Source organism: Chiloscyllium plagiosum, chromosome 7 (assembly GCF_004010195.1).
Source record: "Chiloscyllium plagiosum isolate BGI_BamShark_2017 chromosome 7, ASM401019v2, whole genome shotgun sequence".
Taxonomy (NCBI): domain Eukaryota; kingdom Metazoa; phylum Chordata; class Chondrichthyes; order Orectolobiformes; family Hemiscylliidae; genus Chiloscyllium; species Chiloscyllium plagiosum.
The window spans coordinates 48480633-48502228 of record NC_057716.1 but is presented as its reverse complement, the minus strand read 5'-3'; the positions used below and the strand labels follow the sequence as shown (position 1 = coordinate 48502228).

Genomic DNA, 21596 nt, shown 5'->3' with positions numbered 1-21596 from the left:
TTTATTTCTCTGATGCAATGTATGGCAGACATTTGAAACCAGTCAAGAACTATCAACAGCAATTTCCTTTGCAAAATTCTGACAGATGCTACAATATCAGTGTCTTCTGTGAAGCCAATTTTAAGGCACTGGTTACTCTCAATTGGCTACATTGAGTGAAATACATTGATGCCTGAAACAAGACTTTGAAAACAAGCTCTATATTCGGGGTTTCATCACAGCAAGGGGTTAGTAGATGGTAAATAAAACACTTTAACGATGTCCTCAAAACCTACATGAAAATAGGTAAGGTTCCCATTGACTTGTGAGAATCTCTGACCCCAAATTCATAGCTCAAAATCATACAATTATAGAACTCTCACAGTGTGCAAGCAGGTGATTCAGCCCATTGAGTCCACACTGACCCTCTGAAGAGCATCCCACCAAGCCTCACACAATACTCTATCCCTGTAACCCTGCATTTCCTATGGCTGATCCACCTACACCACACATTCCTGGACACTATTGGCAATTTAGCATGGCCAGTCCACCTAACCTGTACCTCTATGGCCTTTGTGTGGAGCCGCAGGAGATGAAGGAGTTACTAAATGAGAATTTTGCATCAGTGTTTACTGTGGAAAAGGAAGTGGAAGAATGTAGGGAAATGGTGACATCTTGAAAAATGAGCATATTACAGAGGAGGAAGTGCTGGATGTCTTGAAATGCATAAAAATGGATAAATCCCCAGGACCTAATCAGGTGTACCCTCAAACTCTGTGAGAAGCTAGAGAAGTGATTGCTGGGCCTCTTTCTGAGATATTTGTATCATCGATAGTCACAGGCGAGGTGTTGGAAGACTGGAGGTTGGCTAACGTGGTGGTACTGTTTAGGAAAGGTGGTAAGGATAAGCCAGGGAACCATTAACTGGTCAGCCTGACATCAATGATGGGCAAGTTGTTGGAGGGAATCCTGAGGGACTGGATTTACATGTATTTGGAAAGGCAAAGACTGATTCGGGATAGTCAGCATGGCTTTGTGCGTTGGAAATCATGTCTCACAGACTTGACTGAGTTTTTTTTTGAAGAAGTAACAAAGAAGATTGATGAGGGCAGAACAGTAGATGTGATCTATATGAACTTCAGTTAGGTGTTCGACAAGGTTCCCCATGGGAGACTGTTTAGCAAGGTTAGATCTCATGGAATACAGGAAGAACTAGCCATTTGGATACAGAACTGGCTCAAAGGTAGAAGACAGAGGGTGGTTGTGGAGGGTTGTTTTTCAGACTGGAGGCCTGTGACCAGTGGAGTGCCACAAGGATCAGTGCTAGGTCCACTACTTTTCATCATTTATATAAATGATTTGGATGTGAGCAAAAGGGGTATAGTTAGTAAGTTTGCAGATGACACCAAAATTAAAGGTGTAGTGGACAGCGAAAAAGGTTACCTCAGATGACAATAGGATATTGATCAGATGGGCCAAAGGGTCGAGGAGTTTAATTTAGATAAATATGAGATGCTGCATTTTGGGAAGGTAGATAGGCTAGTGAAGAAGGCATTGATATGCTTTCCTTTATTGGTCAGAGTATTGAGTACAGGAGTTGGGAGGTCATGTTGCGTCTGTACACATTGGTTAGGCCACTGTTGGAATATTGCATGCAATTCTGGTCTCCTTCCTATCGGAAAGATGTTGTGAAACTTGAAAGGTTTCAGAAAAGGTTTACAAGGATGTTGCCATGGTTGGAGGATTTGAGCTATCGGGAGATGCTGAATAGACTGGGACTGTTTTCCCTGGAGCGTCGGAGGCTGAGGGGTGACCTTATGGAGGTTTACAAAATTATGAGGGACATGGATAGGATAAATATACAGTTTTTTCACCGGGGTGGGGAAGTCCAGAACTAGAGGGAATAGGTTTAGGGTGAGAGGGGAAAGATAGAAGAGACCTAAGGGGCAACTCTTTCATGCAGAGGGTGGTACATTTATGGAATGAGCTGCCAGATGAAGTGCCTAGTACAATTGCAACCTTTTACAGGCATCTGGTTGGGTATATAAATAGAAAGGGTTTGGAGGGATATGGGCTGGGTGCTGGCAGGTGGGACTAGAATAGGGATATCTGGTCTGCATGGATGGGTTGGGTCAAAGAGTCTGTTTCCATGCTGTACATCTCTATGACTCTATGACTAGTTGCTGCAAAGGCTACAGGCCCCGATAATATTCCAGCAGTAGCTCCACAACTTGCTGCTGCAGAACTTTCTACACCCCCAGCCAAGCCCTTCCAGTGACAACAGTGGCTTGGTAAATTCCCAGGGAATGTTGAGGAACAAAGAGATGCTGGAGTGCACATTCGTAATTCCTTGAAAGTGCAGTTGCAGATAGACAGGGTAGTGAAGAAGGCGTTTGGCATGATTTCCTTTATTGGTCAGAGCATTGAGTATAGGAGCTGGGAGTCATGTTACAGCTGTACAGGATGTTGTTTGGACCACCTTTGTAATACTGTGTTCAGTTCTGGCCTCAATCCTATAGGAAGGATGTTGTGAAACTTAAAAAGGGTTCAGAAAAGATTTACAAGGATGTTGCCATGGTTGAAAGATTTGAACTATAGGGAGACGCTGAATAGGTTGGGGCTATTTTGCCTGGAGCATCAGAGGCTGAGGGATGACCTTGTAGTGGTTTATAAAATTATGAGGGCATGGATAGGATAAATAGATAGACCTGATAAAGGGCTTTTGTCTGAAACGTCGATTTTCCTGCTCCTTGGATGCTGCCTGACCTGCTGTGCTTTTCCAGCACCACTCTAATCTTGACTCTGATCTCCAGCAACTGCAGTCCTCACTTTTGCCTAAATAGACAAGGTCTTTTCCCTGGGGTGGGGAATCCAGAACTAGAGGGCATAGGTTTAGGGTCAAAGGGGAAAGATTTAAAAGGGTCCTACAGGGCAACCTTTTCATGCAAAGGGTGATGCATGTATGGAATGAGCTGCCAGAGGAAATGGTGGAGGCTGGTACAGTTGCAGCATTTAAAAGGTATCTAGATGAGTAGATGAATAGGAAGGATTTAGAGAGATGTGGGCCAAGTGCTGGCAAATTTAATTTCGGATTAATTTAGGATATCTGGTCAGCATGGATGAGTTGGACCAAAGGATCTGTTTCTGTGCTATACATCTCTATGACTCAAAATATATCAGTCATTGAATCTTTTTGTATTGGCAGTACAGACACACCTTTCCTTCCCTTTCAGGATCTTGCAAATTGCATGCAGGGTCTCTATCACTGCTTAGCTCTTGTATTGAAAATAATCTGCAATGAGCACATTCCTATGGGTTAACTTGAAAATCAAAATTTGGAAGCAGCAACATTACGCCATTTAACCACAAAAACAGCACCAAGGACTTTAGTAGGATTGTGTGGATTCTGCTTTGACCCCCACTCCTGCAGTATATTTGACAAGTACAAAAGGACTTTTATGGATTCCTTCAGTAAGGTCAGGTGCAGTGATTAAATAAAAGACCAAATTAAAGTCTTTGGAGAAAAGCACAAGAACTAGTGGAGACACAAAATGGAGCAGAGCCAGCTGCTGGCCGTGTTATCAGTTTTTACCTGCTTTTCTTCTGGTAGAAAAAGAAACACCACTATTATTTAGCAAGCATTCATTAAATACTGTAACTACTTTGCATTCACAGCAACAAATAGTATTCCATGTTTCTCATCTTTTGTGAGTGAAGATTTAAATCTTTTAAAGTTGCTATAAACTGACAAATATTGCTTTCCATATACTTCGAGGAGAAAGTGAGGTCCCCCATTGATTACACTTCATGCGGTTTGCCTGGCTATTACTGACCTGCTGTGCTGTTCCAGCAATAAAGTTTCAACTTTCCATATACTTGTCCATTGCAAATTACTTCCCCATTGATTACACTTCATGCGGTTTGCCTGGCTATTACCCCTCCCTCAACATGAAATTCACATTACTCTCTCAAATATAACATCAAAAATAAAAAAAAATGTTATGGCCCATTCTTTGTTTTACGAAGTGAGGTTTTGTTGGTAATGTATAGATCACCTTAAAGGTTTGCGGTGCAGAACATTGACTGTGAAATGTTTATATGCAGCCTGTGCATCAGGAGCCATGGTTCTCAGAATTGATCTTTGTGTTAGCTCAGTGCCTGTAGAAGTTGTAAAAGATTCATGATGTATGCAGCTGATATCCATTAAATGTACATAAATGGATGGGAGAACGTTTTCAGTCTAGAAATTGTCGATTGACTCTTCTTTATGGATTAAATGGGTGGCATGGTGACTCAGTAGCTAGCACTGCAGCCTCACTGTGCCAGAGACCCAGGTCGATTCCAGCCTTGGGTGACTGTGTGGAGTTTGCACGGTCTCCCCAAGTTTGCATGGGTTTCTGTCAGGTGCTCCAGTTTCCCCTCTCAACCCAAGAATGTGCAGGCTAGGTGGATTAGCCATGCTGAATGCAGGGTTATGGACGTGAGATCTGGGTGGGATGCTCTTTGGAAGGTTGGTGCAGACTCGATGGGTGAAATGGTCCCTTTCCGCACTGTAGGGAATCTGTGATTCATGATGTATGCAGCTGTGGATAGTGAGATTTAAAATATTTTACAGCACCCACCTCTGAGGGCGAAAGTGCCTCAAAAGGAGTGAGTGGTTTGTTCTTGGGTGGGCGAGGGAGGTACAGATGCATGCTGGTATCTGCCCACTTCATCTAAAAAGCATTGAGGCTGCCAAGTGCATAGGCAGGCTTGTTAAAAGGCCCATCTTGGTTCTTTTAACACTTCATCCCAGTTTTGTTCAATATTATGCCCTAGAGCTATACCCCTTGCATCCTCTCCCTCACTCAACTCAGTTATCCATTCATACTAACTCATGCTAATGTATGTTGCCCTCACCAATTCCAATGACCCCTCAGAACCTCCATCCTACTCATGCCCTCCGCTCATCTCCAATCACCTTTTATAAACCAAATGCTAACTTTGTGCTCGTTCACATCAACACATAAACCACCCCCATCTCCCTGGGGAGATGACAAAAACCAACCTGAGATGAGACATAATTGAGTTTTAAGCATTTTTACAACTTCACTCTACTATTGAGATCTATTGAAACTGCTGAAACAAAATTTATTTTTTAAAAATCTCAGTCATAACCAGGTAAGGAGGGCTGATTGGTTTTCATCATTTTTTTTAAACCCTCCCCGATCAGTTGCAACAAATACTTTTTCACACTTTCATCTAGTTAACCAAATTTTAATTAAAATGAAGGAGCGAATGATTAGTTCTTTCTTGAGAAAAAAGAAATTTTATCTTAGGCCACATGCTGTGACATTAATTGTGTCTCTGAAAAGACATTTTGAGATATGGACTGTGAGACATCATACAACAGTATTTGCCCTTTTAAAAAGCCATTAGTTTATGAAGTCTCTGGTATTAAAGTTAGCTGATGGAAGTTGGACATTGATAATCCATTTTCACCACAATTTTAATGAAACATAGGCAGGTGAAGTTTCTTTTCCCCAGAATTTTCAAGGGCAATGGTTTTAATTAACTTGACAGTTCTACATATGTTATCTAACCCTCACAACCACTATGTGGCTGTGTTGGAAATGTGTGCAGGTCTTCTGGATCCTGGTCCCACTTTTCAGTTTAAATAGTCCCTAAAGCAGTCATGTACTTTTAATACAACTGTGGGCTTTCCAGTGTAATCTATTGCAGCAAAAATTGATGAATATTATTCAGGTTGACAGAATAATGATGATTTAATTTAGGAATGAGTGCTTCAAGCTGTCCGTTCTTCTTGCTTTGGTCTGGTAAAATACTGATAGGAAACATGCATGTTTGCACATCTCCATACAGCAGGCAGTTGGGTTCAGTTTGGCAGTCCATCCTAGATATCACACCCTTTAACGAAATCCTCTGTCTTATTAACTTTCCTGCATTCCACTCCAAAAGCATCCCATGGCTAACAGTTGGTCAATGTGATTCAAAGGTGGCTTTCCTTTTAGAAAGAATAAAGCACTTCACCCCAAAGGAGTTACAAGCTCTGGAATATACATACGTTTTCTTTCTTGCCTATTTCCTTGATGGAAACTTTGCAGGTGACTGCTGCCCTGCCAGCACTAGCCAAAATGGTGGTCCTCTTCACGAGCTCTCACAGTGAATGTTGAAAGGTTATTCTGTCATTTCGGGGGAGGAGAGGATAACTGTAGATCCTGCTGTTATTTGAAATCCACTCATACACTGTATTCAGTGATTTTGGACATTCTAACCCAAACATTGGATGGAAATGGGAGTTGACGACACAAGATATAGTTGAGTGGGCAAAAAAAGATCAGATGATTATCCAAATGTCTGACCACTGTTGTATTAATACCAGAGATGACAGTCTGTAGTGAACAATGTCTGTGTCTGTGATGCTGCATTAATACCACATCCAGTAGTGTATGGTGGGTTTATGGGTATGCCAATTAAAGTAGAGTTGTTTCGATCATATTGATGAGGGCTCTGTGGTGTGATGGTAGTGTCCCTGCCTCATAGCCATGAGGTGTCCAGGTTTGTGTCCCACCTGCTGCAGAAGTGTATTTATAATATCTCTGGACGGGTTGATTAAAAATACCCAAACCTCGTGAATGTCATTATTCGTTCTGTCCAAGCATTTCAAACTAACCCCAGGGAGGTTTAGTAAGTGATACAAGAAATCCAAGTTTTCACTATATTAGAATGACCCTTTGAACCCTGGGTTGTTGGAAACAGCCTTCCTTGCACATGGAACCTTGTACTGCTTCAATCTAAAGTAAGGTCAGGCACTGCCTGTGATTTTATATTGGCAAATGGAAAGCATTTTGCATTAATGGTGAAGTAGTGGAATAGAATTCTTCTTCTCCATAAGGTCTCAATGCCCTAACTGTGGACACCTCAGGTACAAATTCATGGATGTCAACAACTTACAGTACCTCATCAATGTGTCTGTTCTTTTACTTTCAACTAAGTATTTTGGGCTATCTGTCCAATGAGGCCATTATTATCACCCAAACTTGCCATCACCTGATACATACAAGAGTGATGTTGATAAGATGAGAGAATGAATTACGATGGTCACTTTGTATCCAGTGTCAATTAGTCTGACTTAATGCAATTTAGTAAAATATAATTATGCTTTGAATGGAAAGTGATGATATTGAGCATTGAGAATTGGGAGTACATATTCAGAGGAGTGTAAGGGAAGCTGAGTTAATAAAGCCTTGAGATAATATTGAGCATCTGTTAAACTTTAAGACTTTAGTTCGGCTACTGCAAGAGGTACTGGGATCCACATTTAAATCAACTGTTTCTAAGAACTGAGAATTTAAGAAAGATTAAGGGTAATTGATTGTAGAATAAATGACAGCAGGAACTTGTACACAAAATTGTGAGGCTGTGAAATTCATCTCTTGAAATTATCAAAAAGGAAACTTGTTATTCAAGGTTACACTGAAGTAAAAGGGGTTGAAGAGCTATAGTAATACAGAGTGAGTCTGATTTAGCCCTCTTTTTGCTTTGTGATTGGATTGATCAAATGGCCTACCATAGTGTAATAGGGTAGTAAATGAATACCCCCAGTAAGGATCACTGGCTACTGATCAAACCTAATATTTCTGGTCACTTCAACATTTAAAAAAAATATTAGTTGCTGTTAAGGTTTATAATATTATATTGTTAATTCTGCCACAAATGTTTGCCAATCATTTTCGGGTATTGTAACTCAAAGTACTTTCAGATAAGTGCAGTAGCTGGAAGACATACATCAATACAAGGACATCTTTCAAGAGAAAAAACACATTGCTGATGAGAAGTAGTCAGAAAGTATTACAATTTTGTGAACAAAATGAAATGGCACTTAGAAGAAACATGTCCTCTATATTTGTAATCACAAACCAATATCTGCTGGTAAACGTTAACCAAGTTAAACCTTGTTGGGGGTGGTAAGGACTGCAGTTGCTGGAATTTAGAATCAATAAAATGTGGAGCTGGAAGAGCAGAGCAGGTCTGACAGAATCGGAGGAGCAGGAAGGTTGATGTTTCCGATCTGAATCCTTCATCAGGACGGGTGATGAAGAGTCCCAACCCAAAATATCGACCTTCCTCCTCCTCCGATGCTGTCTGACCTGCTGTGCTCTTCCAGCTCCACATTGTATTGAACTAATCCTTATTGTTGGATTGAACTGAGATGGGTGAATTTGAAGTTAAGTGAAGCTTATTTTTAATAATGGAGAGTTTTTAACATTGCCTTCAGGAATAGTGCCACAGCTTGAATTCTTGCATGTAAACATTAATAGTGGCCTTCATTGACCTGTGGAAATTTCTCAGATATTATTCAGATCATGGCTTACACATCTACATCTGATGGATGTGTAAGCTAATAAATGTATATTATTACGAACAGATCAAGGTGGTTTATAAATCTACAAATTTTAAAAAAACATTGTTTTCAATTTTAAAGAGTTGCTTCATTGCCTGTGTGAAATTAACTATCCAGTCAGCAAAAGGGAATGTTAATATAATTAATCGATTATATGTTCATGCCTGGACCAAGGTAGTGGGGTCCTGTTTGCCAAAGCCAGTCATTTGGAAACTAGCAGAAAAGGAACCTGAACTTTTCACATCTTGTGGAATTTCCCCAAAATACTGTGTATGGTATCAATGATTAGATAAATATTGTTAACAGATCTATGCCAATAAGACTGCAGCCTTCATAAATCATAAAGGGTTTTATCCCCAGCTGGATCAGACATTTAAATCTAAGCTGTTTTCCTTGCAGCTATCTTAATGACTTTGTGCTAGCCCTTCAGACATTTTCCTCCATTTTCCATTGCCTATTCACCCTGTCCTCTGGTGACTAGTGCTAGTCCATCACATTTAACTGGCAATGTTTCTATGAAATGCTCACAAGTTGGTTGTAATATACTAATCATAACAGAAGCCACAAGACCTATTATCAAGAGAATATTATCAGTGGTAATAAAATGACTCTTACAAAGGAGGTCCACAATTTGCTGAAAGACAAGTATGTGTCACTCTTCATGACCATAGGTTGTATTGTGCTTCAATCTAATGTCCCAAAGGAAAAATAGATGCAATCAGCATCTTCTGTCACTTGATAAAGCATTCTCTGAAAGTGAAAATGACACAGAAGATCCAAAACCCTTTATCAATACTTGACTGACAAATGTTCCACATGAACTACTCCTGCCACACTGCCAGAATAACAGTCTTAAACAATATCTCTTGCAGTCCTTACTTTCCAGTAAAATAGTTCCAATAGTAAAAAACTGAATGTATTGTAATGTCAGGTGATGAGTACGATAGCAGCTACTACTGAAACACTCTTGCACATAAATTATTTTCTAAATGATCTCATATTTTAGCACTTTGCAGTAATGCTATAACACAAAATTCTCACCCAATAACACTGTTCTCACCCAGTAACACTGTTCTCCCACAGCAGAGTTATTGACTCTCTATTTGGCTCCTTAACCTGAGATTCTGTTCTGTTAATAACCATGTCCAGATTCCTCTCACTTGTTATCAGACAGGATGCCCATTCTTGAGATGGTGCTGCTTTGGAGTTTTTATGCTTGGACTAATGCTTGCAAGGCCTAGGGAAAGGAGTTGAGGCTTGCTACATAATGACATGGGCAAGCAATATCAGATGAATGGCAATGTAATGAAGTATTGGGTTCCTGTACTGAGACCAAGGAACCATCTGAACATCTGGCTTCTCCAAACTCATCCTTCCTGCTTCACATCATCTGCTGCTTGTTACATTTATGGCAGTTTTCACTGGAGTGAAGACATTGATGTCGCTATCACATTTCGTCTTGTTTGATCCTCTTTTTACTATTTTCTATTTCTTGTTGGTTTGATTTGCAAGAGGAGTGCAAATGAATTAACATATATCACACTTGAATGAGTGAAATATGCCTGACAGCTTTAGATAATTTACCTACAGTGAGTGAGAAGTTTATGGGCAATAGAGGGATCTGCTTTTATCCAAAAACTGGTCTCTGGTGTGAAAGTAGTCAGCATAAACATGCAATGCATTCCAACTCCAGTAGAATATGGGATGTAGTTCACTGTCCTCTAAAATGGCACAATAGGGAAGTATGTAACTTTTTGGCATCAACTGCTGAGGCCCGAAACTGGAAGTTTCTCTATCTCCCTGGCTGTCATCTGTGTTTTTTTTAATGCACTCCCTACTTCTTTGACAAAATGTTTTGTCATCCACCATAATATCTACTATGTGGCTTGCTATCATATTGTTTGACAACATTGCATGGGTTATTTGATGGTTGTTGTATGCGGGTGCAGGTGTGGTATAATGTCATATTGTGATGTGGTGGAGACCTAGAGTAATAACAGCGCAAAAGAATCCTAATTGCTTTGTTGCAAGGCTTCATTCAGTTAAAAAGATAGAAGCCCTTTTTTCTTGACATTAATGTTTCTGTTGTTTCAGTCATGTCCTTGAAAATATGCTATATTTATTCTGCGTAGTCATCCCTTTCCAGGTTTGTTAACTATTATCTGGATGCCTATCTGCTGCATGATGAGTCGAGGCATGTGGCCCTGACTTGCTCCACTTGCACCTCCATTGCGTTATAAGGGAAACAGTGCTCATTTTTCTGGAGGAGTTGGTCAGGGCAGAGGTGGGGGTAGGAGTGATTGTGAGGGATTAACTTTCCAAATAGTACTATTGAAAATACACTCCTGCTTTAAAAGACTTGCCGTTGAATGTCCTGCTTTCTCTAATGGTGAGTGGATCATCTGTATGAGAAATGCAGGAACAAAAAAGCATTCTGTTAAATGCTAAACGTACATAGGCACCATACTGGTTTCCTGCAGATTACGAAAAGAACCTGAAGTCTTTAGTACATCTGTCAATGGAGATCCTTGACTGCTATTGCAAGGAGACTGTATAAAACAAACAATATGTTCTAGGATGTACTGTCAGGACAGTTGAATATTCTCTGTATGAAGCCAGATGTAGAAAGTTTTGTCCCATCATAATGTGAGGCTATAAGGGCTTTGGAAAAGATTCAAAGATTGCATTTAGTAGGCAAGGAGACCGAAAGTTGTAATTGTAGAAGAATGTAGACCTTGAGGAGAATTGATTTGAGAATTTTTAAAATAAAGGAAGAATCCACCTGCATTGCAAGAGGATCAGCTATTTGAGTCAGATTATTTAGGGAGGATTATGGAATGTAAGTACAAACTTTTGAATTCATAGAAATAGATTAGATAATAGTTATGTGTTTTCATAGGGACACTAATCTCTGGAATATGTTGTGAACAGATTCAGTGAGCATGCATATACTTCAAGTATGTACAAGGGAATTGAGTGAAAGTGGCTACCTAATAACAACTTCCAGTTTAATAGTATCTTTTAGTTTAATAAATGTACCGAGATCAATGCAGAGGAGCATTTTAAAACTAAATCTAACTGTGTCATTATAACTATGTTAGATGGCCAGAAACATTGACTTCAAGTAGGTTCTTAAAAGAGGAAAGCAAAGTGGAGAGGTGTAAGAAGGAAATTCTAGAGCTTATGACCTAGGCAGATGAAAGTGCAGCCATTAAATATGGAGCAATTAATATTGGAGATGCTCAGGGGCTGAATGACGTTATAGAGATGGGAAATGATAAGACCTTTGAAGGAGTTGGAAACGAGGATGAATTTTAAAATCAAGCCTGTGTTTGACCGAGAGTCGTTATAGGTCAGTGAGCATAGGAGTGATTGGTGACTGGGACTTAGTACAAGTCAAGAGATGGGCAGTGAACCAAAACCAATGGCTTCAGTCTTACCACTACTTAACTGGACAAGATTGCAGCTTGTACTTGATTTTGGATAAACAGTCTGATAATTTAACAGCAGAGGTCAAGTCCAGAGAGCAATAAGCGATGGTCAATAAACGCTGGCCAAGCCAGTGACACCCCTATTCCATTAACAAATATTGTACAAAAAAGTAATAGTAAGGTTGAAAACATCTATTTCTTTCTTTACATTTATTCATGTGATGTGGGTGTCACTGGCTAGGCAAGTATTTATTGTCCATCCCTAATTACTTTGGTGAAGGTAATAGTGAGTTGCCTTCTTAAACTACTGCAGTCCTTAAAGTGTAGGGACACCCAGTGACAGTGAATGAATGCCGATTACAGTTCCAAATCTGGGTAGTGGGTGGCTTTGAGGGGAGCTTGCAAGTGATGCTGCTGCCCATGTATCTGTTGCCCTTATCCTTCCTGGTAGTTTTCCAGTGTGGAAAGTACTTTTAAAGGAGTCTTGGTGAGTTACTGCAGTGCATCTTGTAGATGGTGAACACTGCTATTATACAATGTTGGTGGAGGTAGTGAATGTTGCAAGTGGTGGATTGGTGTCAATCAAGCAATTTACATTGTATTTGATGGTGCGGAGCCACTGGTGTATTGTTGTAGCTGCACTCCGGCAAATGGAGAGTATTCCATCACACTTCTAACTTGTGCCTTGATAGGCATTGGGGAGAATTGGGGAGACAGGAGGTGAGTTACTCATTGTAAAATTCGTATCCTCTGACCTGCTCTGGTAACCACGTATTTATATGGCTAGTCCAATTCAGTTTCTGGTCAATGGCAACCGCCAGAATGATTGTGGGGAATTCCGCAATGATCATGGCATTTAACATCAAACGGAATGGTTAAGTTTTCTGTCTTGTTGGAGATGGTGATATCCCAACCCATCATTGGCACAAATGTTAATTGCTGCTTATTGCACAAGTCTAGATATTGTCAAGGGCTACCTGAATATGTAAGGAGTAGTAAATGATGCTGATCATTGTGCCATCAGCAATGAGTTTCCCCACTTCTGATCTTAAGATGGGGAGAAGGTCATTGCTGAAAAAGCTGGAGATGGTTGACTCTAGTCTTAAAGAGACTGACCTCACAGCCATCTTAATTTAAGCTAGGTATGACTCCAACCAGCAAAGAGATTTTCCATTGACTGTCATTTGCTTATTGAAAGTGTGTGAGTTCATAGTAGAACCATAGAATCGAAAACAGGCCATTTGAAGAGCATCTGGAGGAAACCCACATAGACACTGGGAGAATGTCTGTGTGGAATTTACACAGTTGCCCAAGGCTGGATTCAAACCCGGTCCCTGGTGCTGTGAGGCAGCGTTGCTAACCACTGAGCCACTGAGGTTGGTTCACCTAGTGATGTCATGTTCTGCGTAATGCTTGATCATTATTGGGATTGGAGAGAGAGTTTCCAAATGCTTTTTTAATATTTTTTTTTAAAAAAGTATATATATATTCCACACCATCCAGGACAAAGCAACTTACTTGATAAACACCCCATCCATCACCATAAATTAATTCCCTCTACCAATGTTGTACGGTGGTAGCAGTGTGTATCGTTTGTAAGAATCTCCTAGGAACTTGTATGACTTTTCAAGGGAAGGGGATAGAAGTAATGAAGTGTGGGTTTTACAGTGTGACAGGATGGTACACTTTATGTTCCATCTGTTCTATATTGTATATCAGCTGTTCTTTTTTCTTTTCTCATGTTTATTCTTCAAAGATGTACAACTGGAAGACATTGGTGAATCCTTCCCTCTGGTTTAGATTAGTGAATGCAGTACAGACCAGAGAACAAACATGCAACCTGCTGTACTTTAATGGCTAGTAGACAATCAGGGATTCTGATATTAACTCTTAGATTGAAAAAATTTAAATGTAAAACAAAAAATAATTTACCACTTGTTTTTAAAGACATACAGTAGCTAGCTCTTGTAACATTGTTCCCAATGAGGGCCATAATGGACCATGGTGGTGAGTTGCAGTCAGGTCTTTCAGGAGAAAGTGAGGTCTGCAGATGCTGGAGATCAGAGCTGAAAATGTGTTGCTGGAACAGCGCAGCAGGTCAGGCAGCATCCAGGGAACAGGAGAATCGACGTTTCGGGCATAAGCCCTTCCAGAAGAAGGGCTTATGCCCGAAACGTCGATTCTCCTGTTCCCTGGATGTTGCCTGACCTGCTGCGCTGTTCCAGCAACACACTTTCAGGTCAGGTCTTTCAAACAAGCTGCATTGATACATAGAAAGCCCTGTGACTGTCTCCACAATGTTTTCTTTGTAATGGCCCTGACTCTAGTATGCACCCATCCACCTGGATCAAAATTCTATCTCCCAAATCAGTTCTCTTGAGCCTGGAAATTTGTTGATTCTGCATATTCATGCCTGGAGTGACAATTTGAGCATAACCATTCAGTGTTGAATTTAAGTTTGCCTACTGGCAAATCAACCATGTATGTCTCTTAATCCTATTCTATTCTTTTACTCTGCTGATCATTTGGGCAATAAGGAATAGCCGTCACCCATGACTGTGCATGGTAAGCCTTGTAAGCTATCAATTATTATCTTTATCTTGTTTGAAGAGATCCTGGAAGCCTGAAAAAGTTTTGTTGAATTACAACAATATCCAACATACCTTGCGTTAACATCCAAAAGGTCATCAACCTGAAACATTAACTCTGAGTATTTCTAGCATTTTCCATTTCTTTTAATTGCTGTAATGGTATTTAGTTTTAAACTTTGAGCCTTATTGTGGGATTTGTTTGTGCTTGTACGTACTTGTTCGATATGTTGTAGTTTTGAGCTAGTTTAAAAGAATATGTGATTGTCCTAGAAATGTATGTCACAGCTATGCATTTTTTTTAACTGGTGTACTTTATCTTTAATTCTAAAACAGACTTGTTACTATTATTAAACCACACTGAGAGGGAAGGAGAAGCAGCAGTTTGAGATGGGGGAGCTTTCATTTGTCCCGCCATTGTTGTGCAGTTCTGCTAACCCTCATGTTTTGGCTGCTGAAAGGTTCTTTTGTGTGTTTCCTTTTCAGAAGTTTACAAGCTTCCCATCAATCTTTTATCCTTTGTTCAAGTTCATGACTGATGGTTTCAGAAACGTCATGCACGTTTAATAATGGCCTGGGGCAATTACTTGACACCATGCTTAATTTCATGAAATGAAAGCAAGTAATTGTATTCTTTAAAAGATAAAGGGGGAGGGAAGGCATTCTTACTAAATGTTGGTTTCTCTATTGATGCTGGCATTTATGGAATCTGTCCATGCACAAGTGATCCAGTGAGAATCCTTTCGCTTGTTCAGTTGTTGAATGAAGCATTAGCATCTATTTGTCAGTTATTTATTTCAATGCAAAGTTTCATGAGAAGAATGTGTACATCATTGTGGTTGCACGTCAGCAAGAAAATATTTAAATATGTAGCAACATTATAGTCAAAATTGCGAGGTTGATGGGGTGGAAAAGAAATGTAACTTTTAAATAAAATAGCACACTTCAGTCAACCATTTTGGATTTGGGATTGCAAGGGGCAATGGTAAATGGAATATTTACAGCAATGGGTTGAAAAACACAATTCTAAATATTAACTGCAGTCAGATTCTGAGGATTTTTGTATCTGCTCTTGGCAGCCATTTTGAGCCAAATTCTAGCTTGATGTTTCAGACCATGAAGATCACTCCAATGACCCTGAGGCTGGACTCAGGAGAGAAGGCAGATGGGGATGGCGAAGGGACTTCTCCTGCACTGAGGCATGCTCAATTTCCAGTGTTTCATATATTTTTGTTAAGGCACCTTAATGAGCAGAAACATGCCTCTATAGGGCTCTAGCCAACTTGGTTACACTCAGTTACTGCTTTATTCTCACTGAATGTGCTTCTGAGCCTTGGTGAAACTGAGTTGTTGAAATAAATTGAAATTATCCGTTTACTTTACATCAAACTCGTATCAATCCTGAGCTATACACTTCAATTTTGGTTTGGAAGTTTAAAAACTATTTAAATATTTAATCCCCTTGCGAAAAAAAGTAACTTGTACAGCACCACACTTCCAAAAGGATATGTTGGCTTTGGAGGGGGTACAATTTAGCTTTACAAGACTAATAACTGGATGTTGAGGAGAAAGTGAGGTCTGCAGATGCTGGAGATCAGAGCTGAAAATGTGTTGCTGGAAAAGCGCAGCAGGTCAGGCAGCATCCAGGGAACAGGAGAACGATGGATTTGACTGAGACAGGGTGGGGGGAGGGGAAATGAGGAAACTGGTGAAATCCGAGTTCATCCTTTGTGGTTGGGGGGTTCCTAAGCGGAAGATGAGGCGTTCTTCCTCCAACCGTCGTTTTGTTGTGGTCTCCATCGTTGGAGCTCTCTTCCACAAATGGCAGTTGATGCTGGATCAATTGTTAATATTAATTGAGAGAGAGAAATGTTCTGTAAACAAAATTGGGATGGCATTTTGGCCAAAGCAGATACATGGAAGTAAGTGCCAGATGAGCCATGATCTCATTGGTGGAACAGGCATGGGGCTGAATGGCCCACTCCTGTTCCTATTTTGACTAGTCAGTTTACCCTTTTAGCCTTGGTTTTAAAGAAATTCAGTTTTTTTTCCCTGTTTTTTACTTGGTTTTCTAAGGTTTAGCACTCCAACTGTAGTGATTAAATAAGCAGTATTGTAATGTTACCCAATTGACTGATGCTGGCAATCCCTCTGCTTGAAGGTGATGCTACTTTGGCTTAAGTTTCTTTTTAATTTTGTCTCCGTTTTCATGTGATTGAGCAAGGAGAAAGTGAGGACTGAAGAAGCTGGAGATCAGAGTTGAGGGTGTGGTGCTGGGGGCAGAGGGCACGCCGGGTCAGGCAGCATCTGGGGAGTGGGGAGTCGGCATTTCAGGCAAAAGCCCTTCATCAGGAATGATGGTGGGGGGGCTCTTGCCCGAGGCGTTGATTCTTCTGCTCCTCATGTGCTGCCTGGCTTGCTGTGCTTTTCCAGCACCACATTCTCGACATGTGATTGAGCAAGCCATTCTCAACCTGCAGATATTTGGGAATGTGGGATAGGATGTTCCACAAAGTAGTGGGATCTGTAATGAGCATTTGCTTCCCTATCTAGCCCTGCTTTGTTTCATCATTGAAGATGTTATAATTCAGTCTGCAGCTTGAGAGGTGAGCTGTCGCATTTCTGAAGAATTGGTAGCAAGCTCCTTGTGATCAAAGTTGCTGTGCTTCACAGAGCTTCATTGTGTCTTTGAGGCATTTTCTTTGACCTCCCTTGGAATGTTGGACATTTGAGAGTTCAGAAAGCAGGCCTGGCATGTGAGACAATCTTCAGCCGCTCAGTTAGTATCCAGTTTATCCGAGTTCACTTTCCAGGGATTTTCCTGATGCCTGAAGAGTGAGTTTCAGCAAGGGCACTTGTTTTTTTTTAATCAATGGTCTCTACCAATGTGCCAGAGAATGTAGTAGCAACATTGCTGTTAGAATTTCAAGTGCTCTTGCATGTCGCTGAAATGCAGTCAAGTCTGCGCTGTACAGGAGTGCAGTTACAAAATCCACAATAGTCTAGGACTACTTGTCAGCTTGCAGTGATCTTGCTCTTTGCAAACACCTATTCCTGTAGTTTGTAGAAAGGTGAACTGGTGCATCTGTGATCTGGTGTTGGATCTTACTGGTGGTCTTTCCTGAAAGGTGGGAAGTGCCCAACCTATTTCAGATTAATTCCACCACCATAATTGGAGTTAGACCATTTAGCTAACCAAGCTTTAGTTAAGATATGTTTTGTTTTGGAAATATGGAAGGAAAAGCCAAATCTCTTGTATGGACTCATTTTTTTTAATGAGTGCGTGAGTCAAGGGTTAAACGCAGGCAAGTGGAGTTGAGGGTAATCAGTGAATCTTTGGGTTGAATGGCTTGGTTCTCTGTCTTATAGTCTCTTGGTAACATTAAGCACCAGTCAAATGAAAAGCACAGTGGCTCAGTGGTTAGCACTGCTGCCTAACAGTGCCAAGGACCCAGGTTTGATTCCTGCCTTGGGAAACTGTCTGTGTGGAGTTTGCACATTTTCCCCGTGTCTGCGTTGGTTTCCCCCCACAATCCAAAGATGTGTAGGTCAGGTGAATTGGCCATGCTAAATTGCCCATAGTGTTAGCTGCATTAGTCAGGGGTAAATATAGGGTGGGGGAATGTGTCTGGGTGGGTTACTCTTTGGAAGGTCAGTGTGGACTTGTTGGGTTGAAGGGCCTGTTTCCATACTGTAAGGAATCTAATCTAATTAATGTACGTTAAAGTGAATGAGCAAGTGAGTTCTGTAAATACAATATTTTTAATAATGCCCAGTGAAAGGTAAATAGTTCTGTTATACCTCTGCAAACAGTTTGATTTGTCTTAAGGCATATTCAGGAATCACCTTGCAGTTGCACTTGTGGCAATAAAAGAGATGATCTGGATTTATGCAGCAAAACGTGTGGATCTCATTTGCTTTGAAGTGAAGAATGTTTTATGCTTTCAGCATGGTTTCATGTTTAAAATCAATCCCATGATATAGTGTAGAAGATATTCAGCTCTGATCTCTCAAAGCTGTGGGGAGACAAAGCTTGTTTCCTTTAATTTCTTACAAACTTGGTGGCCTTGATCTGTCCTATATGTAATAATTTAATTGGTGTAACCTACTGGATGTTTTCACATTTTTTAACCTTTTTGTTTTTAAAAAACATATCTTTTCAACAGGTTATTAGTTGGTGCTCCAAAAGCAGAAGGACTTCCGAACCAAAAAGCTACAATTACGGGAGGATTGTACAAATGCCCCATTACAGCTGAAGAAAATGACTGTGTGCGTGTCATTTTTGATGATAATGGTAAGTATTGTTATGCTAAAACAAGTTCACTAACAAGGAAACCAAGTCATATGCAGAGATCCAGTGAAAATGCCCAAGAGCAAATGCTGCTGGTTTGCAGGCAATGTTTTTGACCACTTGCCATGCTGAAAGTCATTTTATAACTTTCCCTGCATTGTAAGAAACTGAATGCAAATTAACAGTTGCCAATTGGAGTACTAAACAGCAATTCACAGACCCCTCCCATGCTTTATCGACAGTTAAAAGTATAATTGCTGAGGTTTTGCACACATAGTCAGCTTTCTCTTTCAATGACTGTGACTTTAAGTGACCTTATATTAAAAAAAAGCTCATGAATCTTTAGGATTTATTTTTCTTTACTTACAGCATGGAAACAGGCCCTTCAGCCCAACAAGTCCACACTGACCCTCCGAAGAACAACCCACCCAGACCCATTCCCCTACATTTACCCCTTCACCTAACACTACAGGCAATTTAGCATGGCCAATTCACCTAACCTGCACATTTTTGGACTGTGGGAGGAAACCAGAGCACCCAGAGGGAACCCAAGCAGACACTGGGAGAATGTGCAAACTCCACACAGACAGTTGCTTGAGGTGGGAATTGAACCCAGGGCTCTTGCACTGTGAGGCAGCAGTACTAACCACTGTGCCATCATGATTCTTAATTGTTCTATTGATTTGAGATTGCTTATTCAGTTTATTAGACATGTTGTAATTCTGAATAAGTCTTTTTAAATTTGTGCTTTTATGAAGTGAAATGTGAATTTGACTTTTTTAGAAGAAGATGGAAAATTTTGGAGATTTCTTATATTCAGAACTGATTGAAGTTTTATTGATTTAACACCCAAAAAAACTTCGGAATTTAATATTGAAAATAATTAAACACTGACTTTCGAATTCTCATGCTTTTCAGTCTGTTTACACAGTTCAAATCACTTGACTGCTATTATTGTCACTCTTTGGATCTTTTCTGCCCAAAAGTTATATGAAGCATTTAACTGTTCCAGATCAAAACTACTCTGAATTATTAAATGAGTTGAAAATAAACCATTGATGTTTCAAAGCTTCAATAACTGTAAATGACATTGAAAATTAAACAGTGGTAGCATGTGTAACTGAGCAAATCTTACAGTTTAAACAAAAACAAGTGAGAGTTACCAGAGCCGTATACCCAGACACAGTGAAACACCAAAGTTCAATGAACATTAGATAACTGGTGAGCCGGAGCACTTGTAAAGCAATCTGCTTAGTTCAGTTTCCAGTTTTGATTTTGATTTAATTTATCATACTGAGATACAATAGACAATAGGTGCAGGAGTAGGCCATTCAGCCCTTCGAGCCTGCACCGCCATTCAATATGATCATGGCTGATCATTCCTAATCAGTATCCTGTTCCTGCCTTATCTCCATAACCCTTGATTCCACTATCCTTGAGAGCTCTACCCAACTCTTTCTTAAATGAACCCAGAGACTGGGCCTAATCCCGCCATTCCAGGAATTGACCTCGTGAACCTACGCTGCACTCCCTCAATAGCCAGAATGTCTTTCCTCAGATTTGGAGACCAGAACTGCACGCAGTACTCCATGTGTGGTCTCACCAGGGCCCTGTACAGCTACAGCTACAGCTACAGTGAAAAGTATTGTTTTGTGTGCTACCCAGAGAAATCATACCTTACGTAAGTGTATCAGGATAATAGAACAGAAAGCAGAATTTAGTATAACCGCTATAGGGAAGGTGCAGAGAGTGGAGGAAATTCTGGTAGTCTCTAAATCGGCGTGAGCTCTAAACCACTCAGTTTCCCAATACTTGTTGTACTCAAGTAAAGTAATGGATGCAGATGCAGGAAGATAGTCTCATACGTATTTTGCAACACCATTTTATTATGTGGCCTTATGTTTACAAATCTGACTTTGATCCATATTCACAACTTCTGTACTTAGCTCACCTTGGCATGGATTTACCTGCAGCTAAACTTTAAAGAGTTGTCATTGAGCTAAATAAAAGTTGATCAAGTTAAAACAAAAAGAAAAATACTTCATTTGTCTTAAGGTTTCTTCCTTTTTGAATTCTATAATAATGAATACAATCAGTCAGTTATTTATGTATCTCAAATATGCATTTATCAGTATAATGCTATTACAGTTTTGGTTTTGGGAATGAGATAACATTGGACCAATTTGTACTTTTACATGATACTGCTCTAAAATAATAGATTAATATCTTTGCCAGAAGTTTACAGTCTTTTAATGTGAGTACAGTTTAAATCATACAATAAATACAGTCTCTCAAATCGAATATTAGTTTCTATAGCAACCAGCTGATCCTGAACTATTCTATTTCCTTGGAAAAAATCATTTTTTCGTGATAGTAACTTGCAGTTGGATTTTTTTTGAAGATTGTGTGGAAATCACACAATAAGAAGTAGCAAGCAAGGTGGGATTGAGTGAGAATGGTGCTTTGAAAACGATAATCTGGTTTGAGTGAGAATACAGTAAAAATGGAGATTTTTTATTTGATATTTGTTGAAGAAGGTAAACTTACATTACTGTTGCTTCCTTTACTATATGTTTTCTGAAGGAAGTAGAAGTTTAGCATACTCAGTCTTAACTTGCTTAATTATATTTACGGAAAGAAAGCATCTACTTGCACCTACAAGCTGCAGAGGAAGGATCATTACATAGAATACAATGGTACCAAAACAAATAAGCTGGATTATGAGTGAGTGAGGGGTAAAATTAGATTAAATTCCCTACAGTGTGGAAACAGGCCCTTCGGCCCAACAAGTCCATACCGACCCTCAGAAGAGTAACCAACCCAGACCCATTTCCCTCTGACTAATGCACTATGGGCAATTTAGCATGGCCAATTCACCTGACCTGCACATCTTTGGGAGGAAA

At 40.0% G+C, this 21596-nt stretch overlaps 1 protein-coding gene across 2 annotated transcripts in view; it reads left to right on the top strand.

Annotated features, from left to right (window-relative positions):
- Window positions 1-21596, top strand: part of LOC122551565 (integrin alpha-6-like) — an 84493-nt gene that overhangs the window by 9972 nt on the left and 52925 nt on the right. For both annotated transcript variants that reach the window (XM_043693639.1, XM_043693640.1), the window contains exon 2: window positions 18569-18696. In XM_043693639.1, coding sequence (XP_043549574.1) covers window positions 18569-18696 — 128 coding nt within the window. The remainder of the gene's footprint in view (window positions 1-18568; window positions 18697-21596) is intronic.